This window comes from Vulpes lagopus, chromosome 7 (genome assembly GCF_018345385.1).
Source record: "Vulpes lagopus strain Blue_001 chromosome 7, ASM1834538v1, whole genome shotgun sequence".
In the NCBI taxonomy this organism is placed as follows: Eukaryota; Metazoa; Chordata; class Mammalia; order Carnivora; family Canidae; genus Vulpes; species Vulpes lagopus.
The window spans coordinates 6,649,221-6,675,276 of record NC_054830.1 but is presented as its reverse complement, the minus strand read 5'-3'; the positions used below and the strand labels follow the sequence as shown (position 1 = coordinate 6,675,276).

At 41.7% G+C, this 26,056-nt stretch overlaps 1 protein-coding gene across 2 annotated transcripts; it reads right to left on the bottom strand.

Moving 5' to 3' along the window:
• Positions 1-5,474: 5,474 nt before the first annotated feature.
• ZNF317 (zinc finger protein 317) lies at positions 5,475-19,553 on the bottom strand. Of its 2 annotated transcripts, none has more exons than XM_041763937.1 (7): positions 19,369-19,553; positions 12,351-12,472; positions 11,538-11,677; positions 10,953-11,079; positions 10,408-10,503; positions 9,082-9,164; positions 5,475-8,587 (listed from the first exon to the last, which is right to left on the bottom strand). In XM_041763937.1, exons 2-7 carry the CDS (start codon positions 12,379-12,381, stop codon positions 7,268-7,270), a joined length of 1,797 nt encoding a protein of 598 aa, XP_041619871.1. In that variant the 5' UTR covers positions 12,382-12,472; positions 19,369-19,553; the 3' UTR covers positions 5,475-7,267. The 2 variants fall into 2 exon arrangements, with proteins under 2 accessions (XP_041619871.1, XP_041619872.1); XM_041763938.1 differs by having other exon boundaries at positions 10,953-11,061.
• Positions 19,554-26,056: the final 6,503 nt, after the last annotated feature.

Below are 26,056 nucleotides of genomic sequence, written 5' to 3'. Positions count from 1 at the left end.
TGAGAGGATGTTTGTCCTGACAATGGCAGGGAAGTGCAATGAGGTCCAAGAGTTCCAGGTCACTTAGGTGTAGCTGGGAATTGTTTCCTTCTGCTCTTGTAATTAATGGGATGGAGGGACTGCACAGAGTGTAGCTGTGCTGGATTCCCAAGGCTCTTAATTAAAGACACAGTTCCATTTTCATCTCTCCTCCTGGGCCTGGCCTCTGGGGTACACATTTTTTTTTTCTTCCCCCAGACCTAGGCAAATGCCAAGCAATGATTGCTCTTCACTAATGAGCCCAGAAAACTTTCACTGAGGCCTGTGGGACATTGATGTGCAAGTGCCACCACCACCACCACACACACAATTACTGCATGAAACACTGCTGGGATTTCAGGAGGGCAAATGGAAGACAGAAACCCACAACCACACACCCCTCTTCCTTGCACTCTCAGGCAAACTGATCCACTAGTGGCAGCACCTGACAAACGGTCTTTCCAGCAGGTAAGCACTCTTCTCATCTGTGTCTTCTGTAGGCCAGTGACAACCTCACAGTGGTGTGTGGAGGACAGCAGGTTAATCAGTGTAAAATATTCAAATCTGCCATGATCTTGGATAAGTCTGGAACTTGTCTTAAGGAAGCATTATTTATTTATTTTTTCTCAAGGAGAAATTGGCAAGCTTTAAAAAAAAAAATCCACTTTTATCCTGAATTCAGAAAAGCAGCAGGGGACTAAAAAACATAAAGGAACTCTTGTTGCTTAAACTGAAGAATGAAAAAGACCTTCTTGGGCTCCAATATGAAGGAGACTACAGTTAAAAGAGTTGCTAGTCTTAGCCCAGATTGAAGGAATCTCTAGAAGAACCCAGAGAAATAGGGTCACCAGAGGAAACTCTGGCTTCTCACGCAGTAGCTACAGCACCGAGTAAACACAGGCTAACCTCTAGCCAGAAAAACTAAAACACACTGAGGGCCTATTACTGCTGATCCTTTTACCCTAACATATCAAGTCAAACTTACCCCCCCCCCCCCCCACCGCCCAAAAAATTGCGAGGCATGTTAAAAGGCAAGTAAGAGGGATGCCTGGGTGGCTCAGTCACTGAAGTGTCTGCCTTCAACTCAGGTCATGATCTTAAGGTCCTGGGATCCATCCCCACATTGGGCTCCCTACTCAGTGAGGAATCTACTTATTGCTCTCCCTCTGCCTGCCACTCCCCCTGCCTGTGTGCGTGCTCTGTCAAATAAATAAATAAAATCTTGGGGGGAAAAAAAGCAAGTAAGAACAGTCTTTAACACAAGATAACCAAGCATCGGAACCAGACTGTTCTGGCGGAGATTTTTGAATTGTCAGACCAGGAAACTAGCATAACTATGGTTAATATGCTACATTTTCTAATAGAAAAAGCAAACATGTAAGAACAAACGAGTAATGCAAGCTGAGAAATAAAAACTCTAAGAATCAAAAGGAAATGCCAGAAATCCAAAAACACTGCAACAGAAATAAAGACTGTCCTTGATGGGTGTCGCAGACTGGATGGACCTGCCTGAGAAGACTTGGTGAACTGGAAGATGCCTAAATAGAAACCTCTGAAACAGAAATGCAAAGGGGGGTGGGAGAAGCACCAGACTCAGATCGTTTCACAGGAAATTCTACGAAATCTTCCAAAACCACACAGTCCTAACACCATATAAATTATCCCAGAGCACTGAGAAGGAAAAATTCCCAACCCCCTTTTAGGAAACAAGTATAATACTAATACTTAACCAGACAGACAGTGCATACTACAGGCCAGTGATCACACATGAACATACCAATGAGAAAATTCTAAACAAAATACTAGCAAAAAGGATCCAACACCATGTTAAGAAAAGAATACACCATAAACAAGTGAAATTCACTCCAGGAATGCAAGATTTGTTGAATATTGAGATATTTATTAATATCATATACTTTATTAATGAATCAGAAGAATCATGATCCTCTTCATAAATGTTCAAAAAAACCACAAAATTCAACACTCATTCATGACAAAACATTCAAGAATATAGGATATCTTCTCAATATGATAAAATAAATATAATACCTTAGTTCTAGAAGACATTATCTTAATTAATGGGAAACAACAGGGGCATCTCCTCTAGAACAAAGCAAGGATGCCCACTATCTGTTACTATTTGCCACTGTACTAGAGGTTATTAGCTAATGCAATCAGACAAGCAAAAACAATTAGAAGCGTAAGAACTGGTAAACAAGATATCTCAATTTGCAGGTGATATGGCAATATACCCGGAAAACCCCAGGAAATCAGGAACAGAGCTAGCTCAAAAAACAATTCAGTGAAGTAGCAAGTTACAAAATTAGTAGCTTTCATGTACAAAACTGTGAACAGAAGACATTATGGTAGAGAAAAATCTCATTTATAATAAATGGCTAAATACTTAGGGAAAACTCAACAAGAATGTATAAAACCTGTATATGGAAAACTTTTGAACATTCCAGACAAACACTAAAATAGACCTGAACAAATAAATGGAAAGACATCCTCTGTTCTTTGATGATTTTATATTATAGAATTGTTAGTTCTCAAGTTAACTTACAAATTCAAGGCAATGACGATAAAAATACCAATAAGCTAATTTTAAAGTTGGACAAGATAATAGGAAAGTGCATATAAAACACAAATTGGGGGCAGCCTGGGTGGCTCAGTGGTTTAGTGCCCCCATCAGCCCAGGGCCTGATCCTGGAGACCGGGGATCAAGTCCCACGTCAGGCTTCCTGTAGGAAGCCTGGTTCTTCCTCTGCCTGTGTCTCTCATGAATAAATAAAATCTTAAAAAAAAAAAAACCAACACAAACAGGGGCACCTGGCTGGCTCAGTCAGTAGAGCATGTGACTCTTGATCTCGGGGTTGTAAGTTTGAGCCCCACGTTGGATACAGAAATTACTTAAAAGAAAAATATCAAAAAAATAAAAAATAAAAAGAAAGAAAAACCAAGTGAGAATATCTAGGAAGACACTAAAAAAAGAAAAAAACCACGATAGGGAACTAGACATTCCAGAGATTGAAACTTATTATAAAGCTTCTTATAATTTAAACAGTGGCATGGCACATGAACAAATAAATCAGTAGAATAAAAGCCCAGAATTAGACCAGATACATACAGAATTCAATATATGACAAAGGTGACATCTCAAATTCCTAGGGCCACGATGTACTTCTCGTATAAATAATGCTGGGTCAATATGGAAAAAATAAAGCTAAGATTAATAGCTTACACAATACACAGAAAAATCAATTTCACAGGGATTGTAAATCTAAATATATATCTACAGGTATATACTAAAATAAAAATACCAAAACCAAAACAACTTGTAGAAGAAATTAAAGAATGTCTTCCTGTCTTCTGAATGGCAAATATTCCTTACACAGGAAAAGAAGAGTGCTGTCCATAAAATTAAAATTAGGAAATCATTTCAACCAAATACACCAATTAAATCATTGGAGACAAGCCACAGAATGGAAAACATGCAAAACATGCATCCAGAGGGCTCATAATGGAATGTGTAAATCATGGTAAGAAAAAGGCAGGCAACTTTAGTATCTTATCCAACTCTATAAAATAGCTTGTTGGGAAACAAATTTGCACAATCACTTTGGAAAATTGGCATCATCTATAAAAATGAACATATGTACCCCATATGACCCAGCAATTTCAGTCCAGGGTATACACCCAAGAGAAATACATGCACTTGTGCACTATCAGAAATGTTAAAGTATGTCCATAGCAGCATTATTCACAATAGCCCCCATAATGAAAAGTGAAATGTCAATTTATACAAACTGCTTAAATAATTGCAGAATATTCGAAGAGAACACACATAAAAAACGTACTAGCTAGAGATACTCTAATAAAGATCAATTTCACAGAAATAATGGGCAAATTCAGACAGACACAAAAGAATACGTACTGGATGGTTCTGTAGAGTTCAAAGACAAAAAAACAAAAACAAAACAAACCCCCAAGCCATGCCGTCAGTCAAAATCCTGGTTACCTGTGCAGAGTAGGGAAGGGTTTCTCACAGGCATGAGGCAAAGAAGGGATTTAGCTATGCTGGTATTTCTTCTTGCCAGTTGATTACATGGATTTGTTCACATAATAATTAAGCTGCACATGTGTGAATTAAGCATTTTTGTGTTTCAGTAAAACCTGTTTTAAATGTTAACACACACAACCACTGCAGAAATGATTTTGGCCTCAATACTGTCAAGTAGGTTGAAAGTGCACAGACCTTACACCAGCAATTCATGCTCCTGGAATAACTCACCAGTACTCCACAAAGTATGTACACCATTCTTAAAGCAGCTCTGTTCATCAACTGGGAAAAATGTCAACAACTAATTGTCCATCAGCAACAGAAAAGGTATGCTGCAGGGTGACAAAAAAGATTGCTATGTGGAAGCGAAAATTAGTAGCTACATTCATCCATGTGCTTCTCATCCTCCCCCCACCACTAATCTGGCTACCACTCTAATTCTGCAAAGGCTTTCTAACAGGCTTGTCCGCACTTTGTCCTTCCTTAGCCTGTCAACCTGGAAGCCAGCGATTCAAACAGAAATTAGACAGTCACCACCCCTCTGATCAAAACCCTCCACTGACTTCCTACCACATGGAGGATAAAAGGAAAATCCTTCCAGTAAACCCACAAGATCAGGATCCTGACCCAGCTCTGTACTCATCCTCCTGTGACTCCCAAGCTTGCTCCACTCCAGCCACACTGCCCCTTTGCTAACGCATGGTGGTCCCAAGCAGTTTTCTTTTCCATTGCCTTTGAACTGCCTAGGGTGCTCTTCCCGACTACAATATTACATCGCTGCTCAAATGCTCCCTTAAAGGCAGGCCTTCCTTGCCCACTCAACAGCTCTGCTAAACCCCTGCATTTCCTCTCACCGTTACTATGCCTAACTTTTCCTCCACTGCATTTACCATTTGATATAAAATATATTTACTCGTTTATTAGATGCCTTACCCTAAGCAGAAGGTAAGTGCCATGAAGGCAAAAATCCCAATTCGCTGCTATAGATGTGGGGCAGACACAACAAGGCCTGACATAAGTGTGGACTCAAATACAAGCACTACTACTTGTGGGTTGACCTCAGACAAGCAACCTAAACTTTCTTGCCTCCGACTCTCCATATGCAAAAGGGAAAGAGTGACTGTATTACTTCTTAAGGCTTTGTAAAAACTAATATACTACTTCAAATCAAGAAAATAAATACTTAAGTCAAAGACTTGAAATACAATTTTAAAACATGGCTTAAAGATGTAAAAAATACCCATATTCAACAATCAAAAGATTATATTCACATACAGCAGTTGTAAAACCTAATGACTAAATGTATGTATTCCAGATGGCATCCACCTAGGAGTAGCGGAACCCTCCCTCAACCAAAAAATTATTAAATTGATAAACAATGAAATATCAAAGCCACTTACGCCAATAATGTTTTATTTTTTTCTCATGTAATAGGAAGTCTGGAAATAACAAATCCATGGCTACTGTAGACAAAGAAGCTACTGGGGAGGCCAGGATCCTTATGCCTTTTCTGCAGGATCCTCTTTAGCCTGTGGCTTGCATCCTTATGGTCACAGATGGATCTTTTAACACTAGGTACTTATCTCCTTGCAAGGTGTGAAGTAGGGCAAACAGCAAAAACAAAACACGTAGAAGAATCTAGGTTATAATCCCTTTTCAAGTACTTTCTTCTCATAGCTCACACAGTGACATCTGCTTATCTGTCAACAGCCAGGCTACACATAAGACAAAGACTGTACTAGCTGCAGAAAACTCTGAAGAGACTTTTAAAAACAGCATACTTTAGTAATCTGAAAAAACTTGGGATTTTCTTGACATGAGAGAGACAGTGGGAGAGCAATGAAAGGTTTACATCACTCTTGGCTGGACAGGAGACCGAGAACATCCCAGAGGATCCATCTGATGGAAGACATCATGCGCTGATCCAAAGCACTTAAATTAGACACTTGTAACAAACAGATATTAAAAATATCCACGTTACATAGTATGTAACATAATTCTAAACAGTCCACTGGTCAAGTAAGTTATCCAAAAGGAAATTAATACACATATCAGGAATGAAATTATAATAAAAATACTATGTACAAGCCTTCTGCGATGAAGTCTAAGCATTATTTAGGGGAGCATAATCTTAAAAATAGAGACTATAATGTAATGAGCTAGGGTCTATTTTCATGATTAAAGACTGACAAATGCAATTTCATGTTTACTAGAAAATTCCATCAGGGTATGAATTCTCATAAGCCTAAGAAAGGGGGCTGTGGCTAAAATCATCCCCATATGGGGACTGTGTACAGTGTGGGTTCTCACGTTTCCTGAAAGAATCATACTGATTATACTTCCAAAGTTTGAAACAGAAACCTCTCCTAGTGTGAGTGATGTCTCACAAAAACTGATGGATTGTCCTAGGCTAAGGTTCTCAACCTCAGCAATACTGACATTTTGGGCCACATAATTCTTTGCTGCAGGGGCTCCTGTGCATTATTATGTGCCAACAGCATCTCCCCCACCAGTTTTAACAACCAAAAATGTCTCCAGAGAAGCTAAATCATCCCTGGTTAGCAATTGCTGCTGCAGACCAGGGGTTGGCCAAATTTTTCTGTAAAGGGCCAAAAAGTTAATTATTTTAGACATTGTGAGTTGCATGTGGTGTGTCACACATTCTTCTTCCTTAAAAATTTAACAACTATTCTTAACTTGCAAGCCATACAAAAATAGACAGTTGGCTTGTTTGCTGACCTCTGTTACAGGCTTTCCTACTTCATAAGTTTTTCTCTTTTGTATGATCTCTTTCATGGAGAATACAGGGTGAGACCAGTAAAGGTTTGTGAAATTTACAGATTCTCTCTAGTGTGCTTACTCATATGCCCAGAAGGTGCCAGGTGGCGCTAAAGTCATCTTGACATTAAACACCAAGCTATGGTTTCTTTCCCTAAAGTTGTCCTTTTAAAGAGTTGAATGTACACTGATGGTTTCTGCATACCACAAGTGTGTTTTTGCCCCTAGCCATTTCTCACAAATCCCCATAGTGATGTGAAAAAACAAGTCCTTCCCAGCCATTACACAAACTGGATTTCTCCGGTTACATGTACTGGTTTGTGTACAGTTGAGTTCATCTAAGTGCTCCTGCCTTCCATACACCAAGGAGGCTTCCTCCCAGTCTGAGCTCTCGTTTCTCTTAAAGATGCATCACTGGAGCCTCTTCCACACAGATGACACGAAGAGCTTCTCTCCTCGATGAGTCTTCACATGACTCCGAAGGGATGAATGGTCACTGAAGGCTTTCCCACAGGCCAGGCATTCGTAGGGTTTCTCCCCAGTGTGTATCCTCCTATGCACATTAAGGTTTGAGCCTATGCTGAAGGCTTTCCCACAATGATCACACTCATACGGCTTCTCTCCTGTATGACTTCTCATGTGTGTCTTGAGGGTCGACTGGTTTCTGAAGGCTTTCCCACACTGCCTACATTCAACACGTTTCTTTACAAGATGAATGCTCATGTGCCTCCTCCGGGATAAATAATCCCCAAACACTTTCCCACAGGCAGCACATTCGTAGCGTCTCTCTTGAGTGTGTATTTTCCTGTGTGTGGTCAGGTTTGAGCTCGCGCTGAAGGCTTTCCCACATAGATCACACCCATAGGGCTTCTCTCCAGTGTGAGAATTCATGTGCGTCTTAAGGATGGACTGGTTTCGGAATGCTTTCCCACACTGTCTACATTCAATGGGTTTCTTTACAATATGAATTCTCATGTGTTTTCTCCGTGATAAGAGATCACCAAAGGATTTCCCACATTCTTTACATTCATATGTTTTCTCTACCATGTGGTTCTTCTTGTGCAAATTGAAGTTAGACTTCCATCGGAAGGCTTTTCCACACTGTGTGCATTCATACGGTTTCTCTCCAGTGTGATTTCGGACATGCTCTTTGAGATGTGAGGGGTGCTGGAAAGCTTTCCCACAGTCGTGGCATTCGTATGGTCTCTCTCCTGTGTGCGTTCGTTTGTGTGCAATGAGGTGGCAGCTCCTGCCATACGCCTTCCCACACTCATCACACTTGTAAGGTCTCTCCCCAGTGTGAACTCTCATGTGTATCTTCAGGGAGGAGAGGGTTCGGAAGGCATTTCCACACTGACTGCAGTCAAAGGGCTTCTCTGTGAGGTGAGTTCTCGCGTGGCTCCTGAGGGCAGAGGGATCATTGAAGGCTTTCCCACAGGCGCTGCATTCATAGGGTTTCTCCCCAGTGTGTATTCTCCTGTGCCGCGTGAGGGACGCACTCGTGGTGAAGGCTTTTTGGCACTGATGACATTCATGCATTTTCCTGCCATTGTAAATGCTCACATGTTGGGCTAGATGTGACCTGTTCTTGAAAGCTGCCCCACAGTCCCGGCGGTGATAGGGCCTCTTGCCAGCATGCCTTCCCATCTGCTGAGTAAGATGAGTGCCCATGCTAAAGACTTCAAACAGGTGAGTGTACTCAGTGGGTTTATCTCCAAGACGTGTTCTTTCCTGTTGATTAAGAGAGGAGTGCTGACTAAGGCATTTCCCACAACTCACCACATTCCTAGGAGTCCTCTAGTCATCCCCACAAAAACTGATGTATGTATAAGCACGTCATTATGACAAATGAGGTCATAATTTGCAGTGCCAAAGTCCTGTTTCTGCCCCATTTGGGCTCCATCAAATAACAGGGTGGATGCTACCCCCTAAGGCTCCACGGGTGTAACTTTCACAAGGCTTTTTGCATATATACTTTGTTAACTGTTTAAATCTAAATTGAGCCCCAACACTATCTGAGGCACAGTCCTAGAAAAATTTGGTTGTTGCAACTCTAAGTCAAGAAATTTGAGGCTAGGTTTTTAGGGTTTTCCCCCGAAGCTGACATTCAACGTCTGAAACAGCTGCCTCTTGGGGAAGGCCACTCATGCCTGGTTCTTAAGCTGCTTTTCTGAGGCTGCCCCTGTTTCCTCCCAACATGGGAGATTATCCCAAGGAAGTCTTACCACTGTCACACCACTGGATGTTTCCTTCCCAAAAATATCTTCCATGAGAATGGACCATTTGCTTTTAGACGGAGTCTCCCAATCTGAAACAAATTGGTAAAACGTTAATCTGAGGAGAGAAATATTAGCTGGAGAAAGACGGTGAGATGGTAGTGACAAAAACAGGGGAGATTTCTTTGCAATACTAACCCTAAAGAAAGAAAAGGTGTTATCAAAGGGGAGAAGCATATGTGAGTAAAAATGTCTGTATTTAACTTGATTCACCAAAGGATAAATTCTTCAAAGACTGACAGTGATAACAACAGAAAGAGTATGACCAGGAATGTTGAATATGAAAGAATGGGACAGAGCTCGTGTAGACATGTCAAGTTTGATGACACCCAGCAACTCTGCTTCTGGCTATTTATCCCAAGAAAATGAAAACACTACCTTAAAAACATATCCACACTCCCATGTTTACAGCAGCATTATTTACAATAGTCAAGGCAATGGAAGCAATCTAAGTGTTCCTCGATAAATGAATAAAGAAAACATGGCATGTAATACATAATGGAGTATTATTCAGCCATAAAAAAGGGAATATTCCCATTTTTGGCAACAGGAATAGAGAGCATATTGCTAAGTAAGATAAGACAAAGAAAGACGTATCATATCTTACTTCAGTGTGGAATCCAAAATACAAAAACCAAACATACCCCCAGCCCCACCAAAAAAACCCAAAACAACTGAGCTCATGGATACCCAGAACAGATTGGTGGTGGTTGTCAGAGGCGGTGGGTGGACGTGGGTGTGAAGGGGGTCAAAAGGTAACTCCCAGTTATGAAAGAGATAAGCCCTGGGGATGTAACACACAGCATGGTGACTATAGTTAATAATTTTGTAATGCACTGAAGGTTGCTAAGACGGTAAATCTTAAATGTTCTAATCACAAGGAAAAAATATTTTTCTAACTCTGTGGTGATGGATCTTAGTCCACATTTAACATGGTGATCACATAATGGTTCAAACATTGAACCATTATGTCGTATACTTTTGTTTTCCATTATGTCGTATACTTAAAACTAACATGGTATCATGTCAGTTACATCTCAAAACTAAGTAAGTTGGCAAATGAATACGTAGACAGATGAAAAAAAAAGAAGGAAGAAACATATACAACACAGGAGAGGACAGTGAGAGTAAAGGACTTGTGAGAGAATGGAGAAGGAGCATTCTCAAATTTCCCTGGGTGACATTTCCTAATGGATCTCCCTCCATCCCCTCAGTGATTAAAGCAGGTACCCAGAAGCACTTGTGTTTTCCTGGTAGTGTCTGCCTGGTGCTCACCGGGAGATGTGGCTTGGTGCAGTTCCCTCTCCTCTGTCCTCAGCTCCTCTTCTTGCTCCAAGTGGGAGATGAGGCTGGGTTTGCCCACCTGATACCCTACTCACGGGGAAAGACACATGTTGAGGGAGGATCGTGCAGAGGACAACCCCCTCCGTTAGGCCGGGGTCAAGGTTTTGGTCTTCAGTGTTCTGAAGATGGACAAGTCTGACTTAGGAGCAGCAAAATGATGGTGCCAAATTTCTAAGGAACACAGTGAAAGGCTTTCATAAAACACAAAACACAAAGACCCACACGCTTTGCCCTTCAAAAGAATGAGGATTTCTTAACTCAGAAACCTATGCCCAAACTCAGACACACGGGACAACCTCCAAGGTCAATGCAATGAACAGGTCTCAACAATCACTGGGAAACACCATGGGGGGGGGGGGGGGGGGACCAGGTCACCTTTGTTCACAATTAAGTTCCAAATCCCCATAGTCCCTGGGTCACAGCAAGTACTTAGAACAAAAACATCTGATACACAGAGAAATAATTTCCAATCTTACCCACTGAGGCGAGGTTGCTATAGTTCTCCAACATCACATCTTTGTACAATTTTCTCTGAGAAGAATCCAGCAAGGGCCATTCCTTCTCAGTGAAGTCCACAGCAACATCCTGGAAAGTCACTGACTCCTGAATCACCACACACATTTGGGGTCAGTAAGAAACCAGCCTATCCGTGTTCACAGAAAGATGGCTGAGGCTGAAGCCTGGGCACAAGAGACTCCAAACACAGGATTGTCAGATGGACTTCTGGTGTCTCAAACCAGAAGCCAGTCCTCAAGACTCTTCACTCTGAGGTGATCTTATCTCTTTAAATTCAACTCTGCTGACAGAGGACCAAATCTCTCTCCACTTCTAACCTGGCGTGAGCATTTTGAGCTCTACTATGAGAGAAATACCTGCTACATAAGTTCATTTCCCTAACTAGGTCCCTGCTACCAGGACAGCCTTGTAAATAGTCTCTGGCTTTTTGTCCTGTGCCCTGGGTGAGGCTCTGAAAGATCTATAACAAGTGGTACTAGAACTCTGACAAGGGGGCATTCTAGGGAAGTGCCTCTCCCACCCCCAGGGGCCCAGAGATCCTGTACCTGAGAACCAACACTGGCTGGCATAGAAGGTTCCAGGCCATTGCAAACAAACAAGTCCATGTCCTGAGAAGAGGAATGGTCTTTTGACGAAGGAGGAATTTCTGACTCATGGATATAGGCAGGGTCCCGGGTGGACACAGCTGGGGAAGAGCAGATCCATGAGGATTAAAGCCTGCTCAACACTCACAGATCAGGACACTGCCCCACACCTGCTTTGAGCATGCAGCACCTATCCCCACCTCTCTTCCACGCACAATGTCTTGTAAAAAGCCAGAGCAGCCCTGCTCCACTCAAGGGCATTAAAAAGGATGGTGGGCTTACATATCTACCAAGAAAGTGGTATGTTTCTAAATTAATGTTTGAAAAAAATTAAAGCTCTACGAGGTAGAGCTGTTACTTTGCTCAGATTTATAATAATTCTAAGTGAATAAAAAAATAATAGGCATGCCTGGCTGGCTCAGTCAGTGGAGCAATGAACTCTTCATCTCAGGGTTGTCAGTTCGAGCCCCATGCTGGGCACAGAGATTTCTTGAAAATGGAATCTTTAATAATAATAAAATAACATAACATTCATTACCTGTCCTTCCTTATATACCAACTACACACAATCCCTACCTTCACCCAAACTCACAAAGACCCCAAATCTGACAGTCACTGGGAGGCTACCAAGACTATACTTTATTCCCATCCCTTTTCAGTTCCTCCAACTCTGGCAGCCTACCTTGTGGCCATGTACAGCCCTGACCCAGTGAAGTCCAGAGGCCACTCGAACTGAACTTTTGAGGGCATCCGTTCATCAACCCAAGAACTTACCACATGTGGGAGACAGACCAAGAGCTGCCATTCTGTGAGAATGACAGTCAATCTGCCTAAACAACAGGGACTGGCAGCAGGAAGCTTCCCTCTTGCTGTCACGGAACTCTTCCAGCAAGCATCTGTAGCAAATAAAAAGACAAGGAGTAGTCAAAGGTTTTCTGCCTCTTGGGGTCACAGGACAAATTTAACTTTTGCTTTCTAGCACCTCCTCTTTGGAGCAGCAAGTATGTCCGATCATGGGCCTTTGTCTAACTCAGGAAATTCTCCAGGCAATGTGGAGAAGGTCCCTGATGTGCCTCAAAGAAGATTCAGATCCAGTGTCCCAAGTAATCTGTCCCCAAGCACAACTTGGTCAGACTCCCTTACTTGTTAAACACTTGGGCTACCCCCCCCCCCACAAAAAAAAAAACAACACTTGGGCTCCCGACTTCTATTCTTCCTTTCAACTTCAAGGCTCACCATGGTTTATTTTACTTATTATTTTTTAAAGATCTATTTATTCATGAGAGAGAGAGAGAGAGAGAGAGAGAGAGAGAGACAGGCAGAGACACAGGCAAAAGGAGAAGCAGGTTCCATGCAGGGAGCCCAATGCAGGACTCGATCCCAGGACTCCAGGATCACACCCCGGGCCAAAGGCAGGCGCTAAACCACTGAGCCACCCAAGGATCCATCCCCAAGGCTCACCATGGTTTAGAATGGTTCTAGCAGCCACAAGGATGGTCTACCTAGAACCACGTGTTCTAATCTCCAGTGCCTTCTGGCCAAACACTCTACACCACTTGGGTCATGAGTTTAAGCCCCACGTTGAAAAAAAAAAAAAAGAAAATAAAGTGTATAACATAATGCAAAAGATCTAGCAGAGCTGGAACAATGTTTAGAAAGAAAACCAAACTTGAAGGATTCATGCTACTAAGTTCACTAGAGTAATGAAGAGTCATTGGAATATGTAACAAATAGACCAATGGAATAGATGAGAATTAGAAACAAATCTACATGTGTACAAATTATTTTCAATAAAAGAACAAAGCAATTCAGTAGGGAAAGCAATCTTCTTAGTTAATAGTACTGAAAGAACTCAATAAGTAAAAAGAAACTGCATTTTTTATTATCACCATGTAAGCAAAAATGTGAATTAAAAACTTTTGAAGTGAATCAGAGGGGAAAAAAAATCCACAGAAAATATTGTATTTTATTTTATTAAGTTTTTTTTTTAATTTTTATTTTATTTATGATAGTCACAGAGAGAGAGAGAGAGAGGCAGAGACAGGCAGAGGGAGAAGCAGGCTCCATGTACCAGGAGCCCGACGTGGGATTCGATCCCGGGTCTTCAGGATCGTGCCCTGGGCCAAAGGCAGGTGCTAAACCGCTGCGCCACCCAGGGATCCCCACAGAAAATATTTTAACAACTGAGTTACACAACAGTATTTTAGACTAGACACAAATAGAATATACTTTTAAAAAAACAATAAATTGGACTCCCCCCCAAATTAACATTTTACACATATCATTAAGAAAATGAACAGTCTAGCATAAAACACACATAGATCAATGGAACAGAAATGAGAGATTAGAAATAAAATCACACACATACAGTCAATTGCTTTATGACACAAAAAATCCAAGAATGAGGAAAGGACAGTTGCTTCAATAAATAATGCTGGCACAAGTGGATGGCCACATGCTATCTTACAACACACAAAACTCAAAATGGATTAAATATGTGAATGTAAGACCTGAAGCCACAAAACTCTTATAAGGAAACCTAGGCAATAAGCTTGATTCTGGTCTTAGCAATTATTTTCTGAGTCGACACCAAAAGCAAAGGAAGCAAAAGCAAAAATAAGTGGAACTATACTAAACTAAAAAGCTTCTGTACAGGAAAAGAAACCAACAAAATGAAAAGGCAACTACCTAACAGGGGAAAAAAAAAACCTTGCAAATCATATCTGATAAGGAGTTCATGTCCAAAATATGTAAGACTCAGACAATGCAAGCTCAAAAAAACCAATCCAATAAAAAAATGAACAGAGGATCTGAAGAGACATTTTCCCAAAGAAATACAGATGGCCAACAGACACCTGAGAAGATGCTCAACATCATTCATCATCAGGGAAATGCACATCAAAACCACAATGAGATATCACCTCATCCCTGTCAGAATGACTTACCAAAAGACAAGAAAACAGGGTGCCTACCTGGTTCAGTTGATAGAGCATGCAACTCTTGATCCTGGGGTTGTGAGTTTAAGCCCTATGGTGAGTGTAGAGCTTATTAAAAAAATAAAATAAAAAAAAAAGACAAGAGGGTGCCTGGGTGGCTCAGTCAGTTAAGCGTCTGACTATTGATTTCGGCTCACATCCTGATTTCAGGATGGTGAGACTGAGCTTGCTTGGGATTTTCTCTTTCCTGCTCCTCTCTAAAGCAGAGAGTGTGCTTGCTTTCTCTCTAAAATAAGTAGTAACTTAAAAAAAAAAGAGAGAGAGAGATGGGGATCCCTGGGTGGCTCAGCGGTTTAGCGCCTGCTTTCGGCCAGGGTGTGGTCCTGGAGTCCCCGGATCGAGTCCCACGTCAGGCTCCCTGCATGGAGCCTGCTTCTCCCTCTGTCTATGTCTCTGCCTCTCTCTGTGTCTCTCATGAATAAACAAGTAAAATCTTAAAAAAAAAAAAAAAAAAAAAAAGATCATAGCAATCTGATTTCGTAACAGCTCCAAGCTGTAAACAATCTAAATACCCAACAACAGAATGGATAAACAAATTGTGGTGTGTACATTAGAATACTACTGAGAAATAAAAAGTACTGAGACACACAACATGGTTAAATGTTTACCGTGCTGACCAATAGGAACTAAACACAAAAAATGCCGATTCCAGTTATGTGACATCCATAAATGGGCAAACTTATTTAGGTTGTTAGCAAAACTTGTTTATTTCGGTCACTAGAAGTAAAAAAAGTGGCTGTCTCAATGGAAATGTATGAGCAGGAGAGATTAAGAGAAGAGGAACTTTCTGGAGCAACTAAAAGTCTTCATATTTTTATTTATTTTTAGTTAGCAGTTATACAAAGCACACAATTGTCAAAAAATTCATCAAACTGGATCTAAGATCTGTAAATTGCCTTCAACATAAATTATAGTTTACTTAAAAAAGTTAAAAGGAGTATTTCCAACTTTCTGGTCTCTAGTTCTACCAAAATTCTTCCCCAAAACTGACATCTGATATACTCCTCTCCTATAAAAAGCAAGGACGGAGATGTCTGCCCTCCCTTCTAAGGTCAACCTTTTCTGGGTAAATAAGTTCAAAATACAAGGAGAGAGGGTCCGTGGATGGCTCAGTGACTGAGCATCTACCTTCCAGTCAGGGCATGATCCTGGGATCGAGTCCCACATCGGCTGCTCTCCCTCTAAGTCTCTGTCTCTCTCATGAATAAATAAATAAATCTTAAAAAACAAAACAACAACAACAACACCAAAAAAAACGGGGCGCCAGGGCAGCTCTGTTCGTTAAGCATCCGAATCTAGATTTCAGCTCAGGTCATGATCTGAGGGTCTTGGGATGGAGCCCCATGGAGGGTCCACACTCAGCATGGAATCAGCTTGTCTTCCCTCCCCTTGCTTGCACCCTCTAAAAATAAATAAATCTTTTAAAAAAATGTACGGAGGGGGGTGCCTGGGTGGCTCGGTTGGTTAAGCATTTGCCTTCAGTCTCAGGGTTCTGGAATTGAGCCCTGCATTGGCCACCTGCTCAGTAGGGGGCCTGTTTCTCCATCTTCTGCTCCCCCTGCTTGTGCTCTCTGTCAAATAAACAAATGAAATCTTTAAGAATTTTTTTTAAATTTTTTATTATTTTATTTATTTATTTGAGAGAGTGAGTATGGGGGTCAGGGGGAGAACAGAGTCACCACTGAGCAGGGAGCTCGATGTGGGGGCTGGATCCTAGGACTCCAGGATCATGACCTGAGCCAAAGGCAGATGCCTAACTGACTGAGCCACCCAGGCACCCCTTAAAAAAAAATTTTTTTTTTAAAAACCCACCTTTTTGGGGCAGCCCCGGTGGCCCAGCGGTTTAGCGCCGCCTTCAGCCCCAGGTATGATCCTGGAGACCCAAGATGGAGTCCCACATCGGGTTCCCTGCATGCAGCCTGCTTCTAACCTCTGCCTGTGTCTCTGCCTCTCTCTCTCTCTCTCTCTGTGTCTGTTGTGAATAAATAAATAAAGAAAATCTTTAAAAAAATAAAAATAAAAATAAAAACCCACCTTTTTGGAACATCTCAGAGTTCTTTCTTGCCTGTCAGCTTTGAACTTTAAGATCTTTCTTAGATCACTATGACCCTTAAAGGAACTGAAACAGTAGCTCAAAAAATTTCCACAAAGAAAATTCCATACCCAAATGGTTTGTCCAGTGCGGCTACCTTTTAAGGAAAAAGTAGTTCCAGAGTTTAGAAAACAGAGGAAATATTCCCATGCATTTTATGAGATTGGCATAAAATGGAAACTGAAAACTGCAAGCCAATCTTACTCAAACAATGATCCAAATAACCAATACACTAGCAGATAGAAACCAAAAAAATGATACAATACTGCCTATCCTTTTCAAGTGATTAATTTACCAAGCAAGTGTAATCATTAGAAAATCAACTGGTTTAATTTACCAAATTACCAGATAAATAACAAAAGTATATTATTCACTCATTCATTCAATGCACAATGGCAGTGGCACCTACCACAAGCCAGACATTTTTTACGGAGCTTGAGATACACAAAATAAAAGATAAAAGATATCAAAGTAGATGCTGAAAGAAAAATCACTTGTTAAAAGCCTAAACCATTCAAGAGGAATAACTAGGAAAAGAAGGGAGCTTTCTTTAATAGCTCAAAAAAAGAGCCTCCAGCAAACAGAAGGTCAATTTCCCTCAAGGTCAGGAAAAAACAGGACTGCCTAGAGTTTGTTATCTGAACTCCACTCAATGCTACCAGGAGTCCCCAGCCTGTCCAGCAAAGTGAGTAAATAAAACACAAGCAATATACAAGCAAACAATACAATGCAAACAGAAAATAAAAATATTTATCTATTTATTCTATACAGATGATAACATTTGTCTTTGAAGAACATTCAAAACACTACACAAAAACTAACCCAAATTCAATACACCAAGCTGCTGGGGGAGGGGGGAAAATCCTAAGTGTTAAAAAAAAAAAAGGTTCCTATGAATAAATTTAACAAAAAACTCCCCCCCCCCCCCCCCCCCCCGCCCTTGGGGCACCTGGGCATTTGGTTAACTGTCTGCCTTCATCTCAGGCCAAGATCCCAAAGTCTTGGGATGAAACCCTGCTGGCGGCTCCTTGTTCAATAGGGAGTCGACTTCTCCATCACTCTCTGCCCTTCTCACCAACTTGTGCACTCTCCGGCTCGCTGAAATAAATACATAAATTTTTTTTTAAAGATTTTATTTATTTACTCATGAGAGACACAGAGAGAGAAGTAGACACACAGGCAGAGGGAGAAGCAGGCTCCTCACAGGGAGCCCTACGTGGAACTCAATCCCTGGACTCAGGATCACGCCCTGAGCCAAAGAGAGACACTCAACCGCTGAGCTACCCAGGCATCCCAATAAAAATATTCTAGTAACAAAAATCCAACAAACCCATTCTAAGTCCTTTAAAATTTTACTGAAAGGTATTACAGAATAAATGCAAATAAATTTGTTAATTGTTAAAATACAACAAAATTATAAGGTCAATATTATCCAACTTCATATACAGATTCAACACAACCTCAAAATAAAACTCCAGTATGTGAAGCTTTGTAAACTGACTCTAAAATTTAAGCTATGCGGTGTCTGAAAAAGAATGGATAGGGCACCTGGGTGGCTCAGTGGTTGAGCATCTGCCTTTGGATCGGGTTGTGATCCCGGGGTCCTGGGAGGGAGTCTCGCATCAGGCTCCCTGCATGGAGCCTGCTTCTCCCTCTGCCTGTGTCTCTGCCTCTCTCTGTCATGAGTAAATAAATAAAATCTTTAAAAATAAATTTAAAAATTTGCTTGCATTAATAGGAAAAAAAAAGGATGTCTCTGAAAGTATTTAAGAGCGTTAGGTCCATTTACAAATAATTACCGAAATTAGGAAATGAATTTCTGGAAAAACATTAAGTAGTAGTAAAATCCAAAGGAAATCATTAAGAAAGAGGATGCAGGAAAGAGCACACAGGTTCCAGAGATTTCATAATCTCTTTCTGTTTATAGATTTGCTTTACAGCTGTCTTTTAAGAGTGTGGGTTTTTTTTTTTTTTGCAGAGAATGTGCTTGTTTTTATACCTTTTTTTGCATATGTTTTATATTCCAATTAAAAGATACTTGAACGAATAAAAAAACTCAAAAAAAAGTACTTGAAAGTTAAAGGATAATTAGCAAGCGAAAAAAGGTGGTGAAAAACCAAATGCAAAATATTAGCGATCACACTAAATATTAATGGGCTAACTCTCAAGGTTAAATGAACAGAATGTTGAAGTGAACTTTTGTTGTTTTGAAGTGAACTTTTAAATTTGGTTGTAGGCTGTTTACACGAGTCAACTCAACCAACAGATCAGCGCAGCCATTAGTTTGCAGGTAAAATGTTAACACTCAATGCAAATAATTGTCAACGGAAAGCCCAGTGTGGTGGAGGAAACGCACCGCAGAGCCAAAGGAAGGTATCATTCCTCCCGGTTTCCCGTTCCAGACTCCACCGAAAAGTCCTGAATGCACTTCGGCCGGGCTTTTCCCTCCCACCCGAGTCCTTTTTTTTTTTTTTTTTTTTAAATAAATCAGCTCACCAGTGCCTTTACCTCGTCCTGAACACATCGGTCCTAAATTTCAGTCCTCGCGTACCCGCGTCTCATACCGCACCCCCTCCCCTGGCTGCCCGGCTTTCCGGCCCCAGGTCCCAGGTCCCCGGCCCCGTTCACTCCTCCCGGTCGATGGGCCTTTCGTGTCCTGGGGAAGACCGAGGGTAAAGGGTTAAGTGAGGAGAGCGGAGCTTACAAGGCTGAGGGTAGAATCAGGTGCAGTGGAGGTCACGGAAGCTGCCGCCGAGGGGACGCCGAGTTCATACAGAAGGTGCGGCCTGTGGCGGGGAAGCGGAGGATCCCCAACAGCCCCGAGGAAGCCGTGGCGGACCCCTCCCCTGCCCATGTGTAGAGCCGCACTCGCCTCCCGAGAGCAATGGCTTCCGCTTCACTTCCGCCTTCTAAATCTCGCGGGACTTCTTAGGCGGCCTCTAACTCGGAAGCACGGGGCGGAAGGCATTCTGGGAAATGTAGTTCTCGAGTTTAGACCGTCCCGGCGGCCGTTCCCAGGTGGAGCCTGAGGATCCGCGTTTCCCCACTTTCAGTTGATCCAGTATCCCAGGACTCAGTTCTCCGATTTCTTTTCGTCTTGTAATCATTCTCTCTGTGGTTTCAGCGAATCTCACCGTTTTAAGTACTGTCTATGCACTCAAGGTTCAAATTTACACCCGCAGTCCCACATCTCTACCCTGGATTCTAGATTATGAGACTTGCTCCCTCCACTTGGCTGTCTTTAGACACTTTAAAATGCCACAAATCGGACAGCCTGAGTGGCTCAGCGGTTTAGCGCTGCCTTCAGCCCAGGACGTGATCCTGGAGACCCGGGATCCAGTCCAACGTCGGCTCCCTGCATGGAGCCTGCTTCTCTCTGCCTGTGTCTCTGCCTCTCTGTCTCTGTCTCTGTGTCTCTCATGAATGAACAAATAAAATCTTAAAAGAAAATGTTTTAAGAAAAATAAAATGTCACAAATCCGGGCACCTGGGTGGCTCAGTAGTTGAGCGTCTGCCTTGACTCAGCTTGTGATCCCAGGGCCCTGGGATACAGTCCCACATTGGGCTCCCCATGGGGAGCCTGCTTCTCCCTCTGCCTGTGCCTCTATCTCTCTGTGTGTCTCTCATGAATCAATAAAATCTTAAAAATAAATAAAATGTCACAAAGTCCTGACTTCACCCTCTCAACCTCAAGTAACTGCAACCCCATCTTTCCATCTGTCCGTTATAAACCTCGACAACATCCTCAATCTTTTGGTTTGTCTCATCTGTCTACCAGGGAATGTTCAGTTTTTTCTTGACCAGCCACCCAGAGCCTAATCACTTTGCCAAAAAAAAGAGAGGTCGTGGCAGGGCTTGGGAAAGTGGTCCTCTTTTACAATACCTGAGCCAGAAGGTTAGGAAGGCCAGCTTAAAAAAAAAAAAAAAAAAAAAAAGGCAGCCCCAGTGGCTGCAGCGGTTTGGCCGCCTGCAGCCTGGGGTGTGATCCTAGAGACCCGGAATCGAGTCCCATATCGGGCTTCCTGCATGGAGCCTGCTTCTCCCTCTGCCTGTGTCTTTGCCTCTCTCTCTCTCTCTCTCTGTGTCTATGAATAAATAAATTAAATATTTAAAATAAATAAATAAAACTCCAAAAAAAAAAAAAAAAAAAAAGGAAGCCCAGCTTCCAAGTGAGAGCAAATATCTGAGTAGGGGAGCACAGAGAACTGCAAAGGGCAGTCCACACCCTCTTAGCACAAATTCTTTTTTTTTTAATAATAGATTTATTTTTTATTGGTGTTCAATTTGCCAACATATAGAATAACCCCCAGTGCTCATCCCGTCAAGTGCCCCCCTCAGTGCCCGCCACCCAGTCACCCCCACCCCCTGCCCACCTCACCCCCTAGTTCGTTTCCCAGAGTTAGGAGTCTTCCATGTTCTGTCTCCCTTTCTGATATTTTCTACCCATTTCTTCTCCCTTCCCCTCTATTCCCTTTCATTATTATTTATATTCCCCAAATGAATGGGACCATATAATGTTTGTCCTTCTCTGATTGACTCATTTCACTCAGCATAATACCCTCCAGACAAATACCCACCATTTGCTTCAACGTGGATGGAACTGGAGGCTATTAGCACAAATTCTAATTCCAACTCCAAGCCAGACAACTTCGGTATATTGCCTATAGCACCTCCCTTTTATATACGTGAGCTGCCTCCTAAATTTCTGTGAGACTCAAACGAGTAAAGTAAGTAATAAAATAATTCTGATTACTCTTTACAGTAACAAGGTGGGGACAGAACCACTCCACTGCAGAGAGGTGAGCAGAAAATAGAAAGACCTGGAGCAGTGGGTGCTTGGGATCAAGACTGGGGAAACTCTAGAGAGGGTCATATCTTAAAGATCTGGAATCAGCAAAGAGGAGGAAGAAAGGAAAAAGATTCAGTTAGGATGCACGTAGGATCTAGGGACATAAAAACAGAAATTGGATATTTAAAATTCATAAACAAACCTGGGTCAGGATCAGAGTTTGTCTAATCAAGGCTGAATCCTAGTAATCTCACAAGGATTAATTGGTGGGATGAGTGAAGTGGAAAAATACCACTCACTTATCTCTTCAAAATTAAGAGTAGGAAAATTCTACAAAACTCCTCAGTGGGAAGTATTGTTAAAGAAAATAGCACCCTGAAAGTTGGAAAAATTTCATGCACATTGTGTTTCTACATAAAGATATGATTATCATAGAGAGATAAAATATGTTAACCTTAAAAATGAAACTGCTAGTTATTTTGCCAGCAAAAAAAAAGGGGGGGGGGGTGGATGGGGGGGTGGGATATATGTAGGAAAAGCAGAGAATTGCAACCCAGGACAAGCAAACTAAGGAGTCCACAGAACAGAGAGGAATGCTCTTTCATAAAGGATAGCAGGAAATTGGGAAGGCTGTCATAAAAACTCCTTTGGAATAAACTTGTAGTTTGAAATATAGTGGCTTTTCATTGGCTGAGTGGTGATGGTCTCTCATTGGCTGAGCTGTTGCCAGGAGAGAAGAAAATCTCTCATCCTCTTGCTGTGGTAGGAAAGTGGTATCAACTTGCAAGGTGCCCCTCTTTCTGTTTGGTTGCAATTGCCAACCAGTAATAGAGTTGAAAGGACCCCGCTCCTGTCTCCCCACCTTCCAGACTCCATTATAATGAGATTCTTTTATTAATTTTCACAGTTGATGAATTTATACTGGTAAACATCCCCCTACTTGTGTAAATGGCCTTTAATCAATCATTCACACTGCCTAGAGAAGTTGGAAAGAGATAAAGTGGACTTTTTATTTATTTTATTATTTTATTTATTTATTTTAAATTATTTGTTGAGGGGCACCTAGGTGGCTCAGTGTTTGAGCATCTGCCTTCGGCTCAGGTCGTGGTCCCGGGGTCCCGGGATCGAGTCCCACATCGGGCTCCCTGCAGGAGCCTGCTTCTCTCTCTGCCTGTGTCGCTGCCTCTCTCTATCTCTGTCTCTCATGAATAAATAAATAAGCTTTTTAAAAAATAAATTATTTGTTGAAGTATAAGAAACATTCAGATAGTCTGTGGATAAAACTTAAAAGTGAACATTTATATACAAATCATAAAAATGTCCTCAAAGGGTACATGTCCAATGCAATTGCTACTCAGGTTTTTTAAATCTTATTTTTATTTACTTTTTACTTTTTTTTTTAGATTTATTTATTTATTCATGAGAGACAGAGAGAGAGGGAGAGAGAGAGAGAGAGAGAGAGGCACAGGCACAGGCAGAGGGACAAGCAGGCTCCATACAGGGAGCCCAATTAAAGAAAACAGCACCCTGAAAGTTGGAAAGAGAGATCCCGGGACTCCGGGATCAGGCCCTGAACTGAAGGCAGACGCTCAACCACTGAGACACCCAGGTATCCCACTACCCAGGTTTTTTAAAAAGAAAATTACCAGAAACCCAGAAGCCTCTTCCATGGTTCTGTTGGTCACTACAACCCCCCATCCTCCAAGAACACCCTAATATGAAATCTTTTAACAAATCTGACAGGGTTCAGTATACAATTGCCCTAAAATATGACACCTTAGCATATCGAATATGTTAATTTGAAGGTATTTGAGAAATGGCAGTTTTAGAAAGGACTCTCTGACCTTCCCCTGAAGTAGGTCATAAGATGCTCATGGGATAGATGTCCTTTCTATACTCAGAGAAAGGGGCAATTCTTATCTCTGAAGATGGAGGGATGCAGAGAGGAATCCAAATGAATGGGATTGCTAAATTTCCCTGTTTACTACCCTTAAACACATATCCTTTTGTCCTATCACATTTCCCCACTACTTTCTACTCTTCCTCACACCTAGCATTAAAATGTTTAGGTTAACAACTTTGTGTTTTCATTTCCTTATGAAGTGTCTAGTGTCAAGTAAAACTTAAATGCATTTGCGTGTTTTCTCTTGTTAATCTGCCTTTTGGTACAGAGCCCCAACCAAGAGCCTAAGAAGGGTAGAAGGGAAGATTTTTTTTTCACCCTCTCCTACACATCATGGAAGAGCTTTGCCTGTTTTTTGAACTTTAAGTAGAGTTAATCCCCTCCTTTGGGATTGATGCAAGGGTAAAAACCTGAACAATCCAAGAGAAGAGCGCCACCTAGTGTATTATGGCAATGACTGCAGTGGAGCAAGGGACTATCTTTTCAGTAGTTTCATCCATTCTCACGCTATGTCTAAAAATCAAAATCATTCTAGAATGATTGCAGAAATAAATGTGAGCGATAAAACAAAAAAATAGAGAAAGTATGACTATTTCTTGGAATAGGCATATATTTCTTAAAAAGGAGGCAAAGGAAAGAAAGATTTGATAACTAGAATGCATTAAAATTAAGAACTGCTCATCAAAAGACATCATTGGGGCGCTTGGGTGGCTCAGTCGGTTGAGGGTCCAACTTTTTAAATATATTTTATTTATTTATTCATGAGAGACACAGAGAAAGAGAGAGGCAGAGACACAGGCAAAGGGAAAAGCAGGCTCCATGCAGGGAGCACAATGTGGGACTCAAGCCAAGGGCTCCAGGATCACACCCTGAGCCAAAGGCAGAGGTTCAACTACTGAGCCACCCAGGTGCCCGGGTAGTATAGCCTTCTCTTAATAGACACAGGGTACCACACTACTCTGTGATTTTCCTAAACCCCATCCATGCTTTTGTTAATATTGCTTTATTAACACTCAAAACTACTTCTGATACCTCTGGCTTCCTTTTTTTTTTTTTAATTTTTATTTATTTATGATAGTCACACAGAGAGAGAGAGAGAGGCAGAGACACAGGCAGAGGGAGAAGCAGGCTCCATGCACCGGGAGCCCGACGTGGGATTCGATCCCGGGTCTCCAGGATCGCGCCCTGGGCCAAAGGCAGGCGCCAAACCGCTGCGCCACCCAGGGATCCCTGATACCTCTGGCTTCCAAGTGTGTGTGTGTGTGTGTGTGTGTGTGTGTGTGTGTGTGTGTGTTCCCTCACACTAAATGATTCTCACATTTCCTGGTTACCAGCTGGGTGTCCTGCAATTCAACTTAATTCTAATACTGTCTACTGGATATAGTGTCAGGTCTCACAGGTTAAGAGTTCAGTTGCATAAGACCGCCCCTGTCCCACTTCAAAAACCAATTGCAAGTCCAAACTATCTCCTATGCTTCTGAATGACTGGCTATAAATGAGAGGTTCCCTTGGTCCTCTCCTCAGGTTCAATGAATTTTCTAGAGCAGCTCACAGAATTCAGGAAAACAGATTACTTACTAGAATACTGCCATTATTATTATTATTATTATTATTACTTTACAAAGGATAAGAATGAACAGTTAGATGAAAAGATATGTAGGGCCAGATCCAGAAGGGTCCTGAGCACAGGAGCTGCTGTTACTCTGGAGTTTGGGGTGCTCCACCCTCCTGGAACATGACTGTGCTCTTGTTTATCAACCCAGAAGCTCTCTGAACCCTGTCTTTTTAGTTTATTTAATGGGGGTTTCATTTCATAGGTTTGATTGATCAAGTCATTGGTCATTGGTTCAATCTCCCTAAGCCTAACCTTAACCGTAACACCTAGAGGTTGGGGGTGGGGCTGAAAGTTCCAATCTTCTGGGCTTTCTGGAAACCAGCCCTGAGGCTACCTAGGAGTTCGGAGCCAAGAGTTGTCTCTTTAGCAAACCAAGGACACTGTTATCACTCAGGAGATTCCAAGGAGTTCTGTGCCAGGGACTGGGGACAAAGACCAAATATTTTTCCATAGAGACAAAAGCCAGGCTCCAATCTATACAAATATTCTCCCCATGCCACTCTCAGCACACAGAACACACCCCAGAAAATAAATTCTGCTTAAAAAGACTCTTCCATCCATAGAGCTGCTTGGTATGAGATTTAGCTTCAAACTTAAGATAGCGTTGATTTAATAACCAAATGTGTAATATTACTCCGCCCATTCTATAGATGTTGAAGTGAATTCAGAGTTGTTAGTTAATAAATGATGGGTACAAACACACAGTACTGTATGACTAAATACAAAATTATTTGACTTGAAAGCTTGATTAACTACTTTGTTAGAACTGAATTAAAGAGGAGTCAGGAGAGACTCCAGAGTGGCTCAGCGGTTTAGTGCCTGCCTTCCGCCCAGGGTGTGACCCCAGAGTCCCGGGATCGAGTCCCACATCAGGCTCCCTGCATGGAGCCTGCTTCTCCCTCTGCCTGTATCTCTGCCTCTCTCTCTCTCTGTCTCTCAGGAATAAATAAATAAATAAATAAATAAATAAATAAATAAATAAATAAATAAATAAAATCTAAAAAAAAAAAAAGAGGAGTCAGGATTTCTAACATACCCATAATTCCCTTTCAATCATTTGACATCACCCAAGGCAGATGATAGAA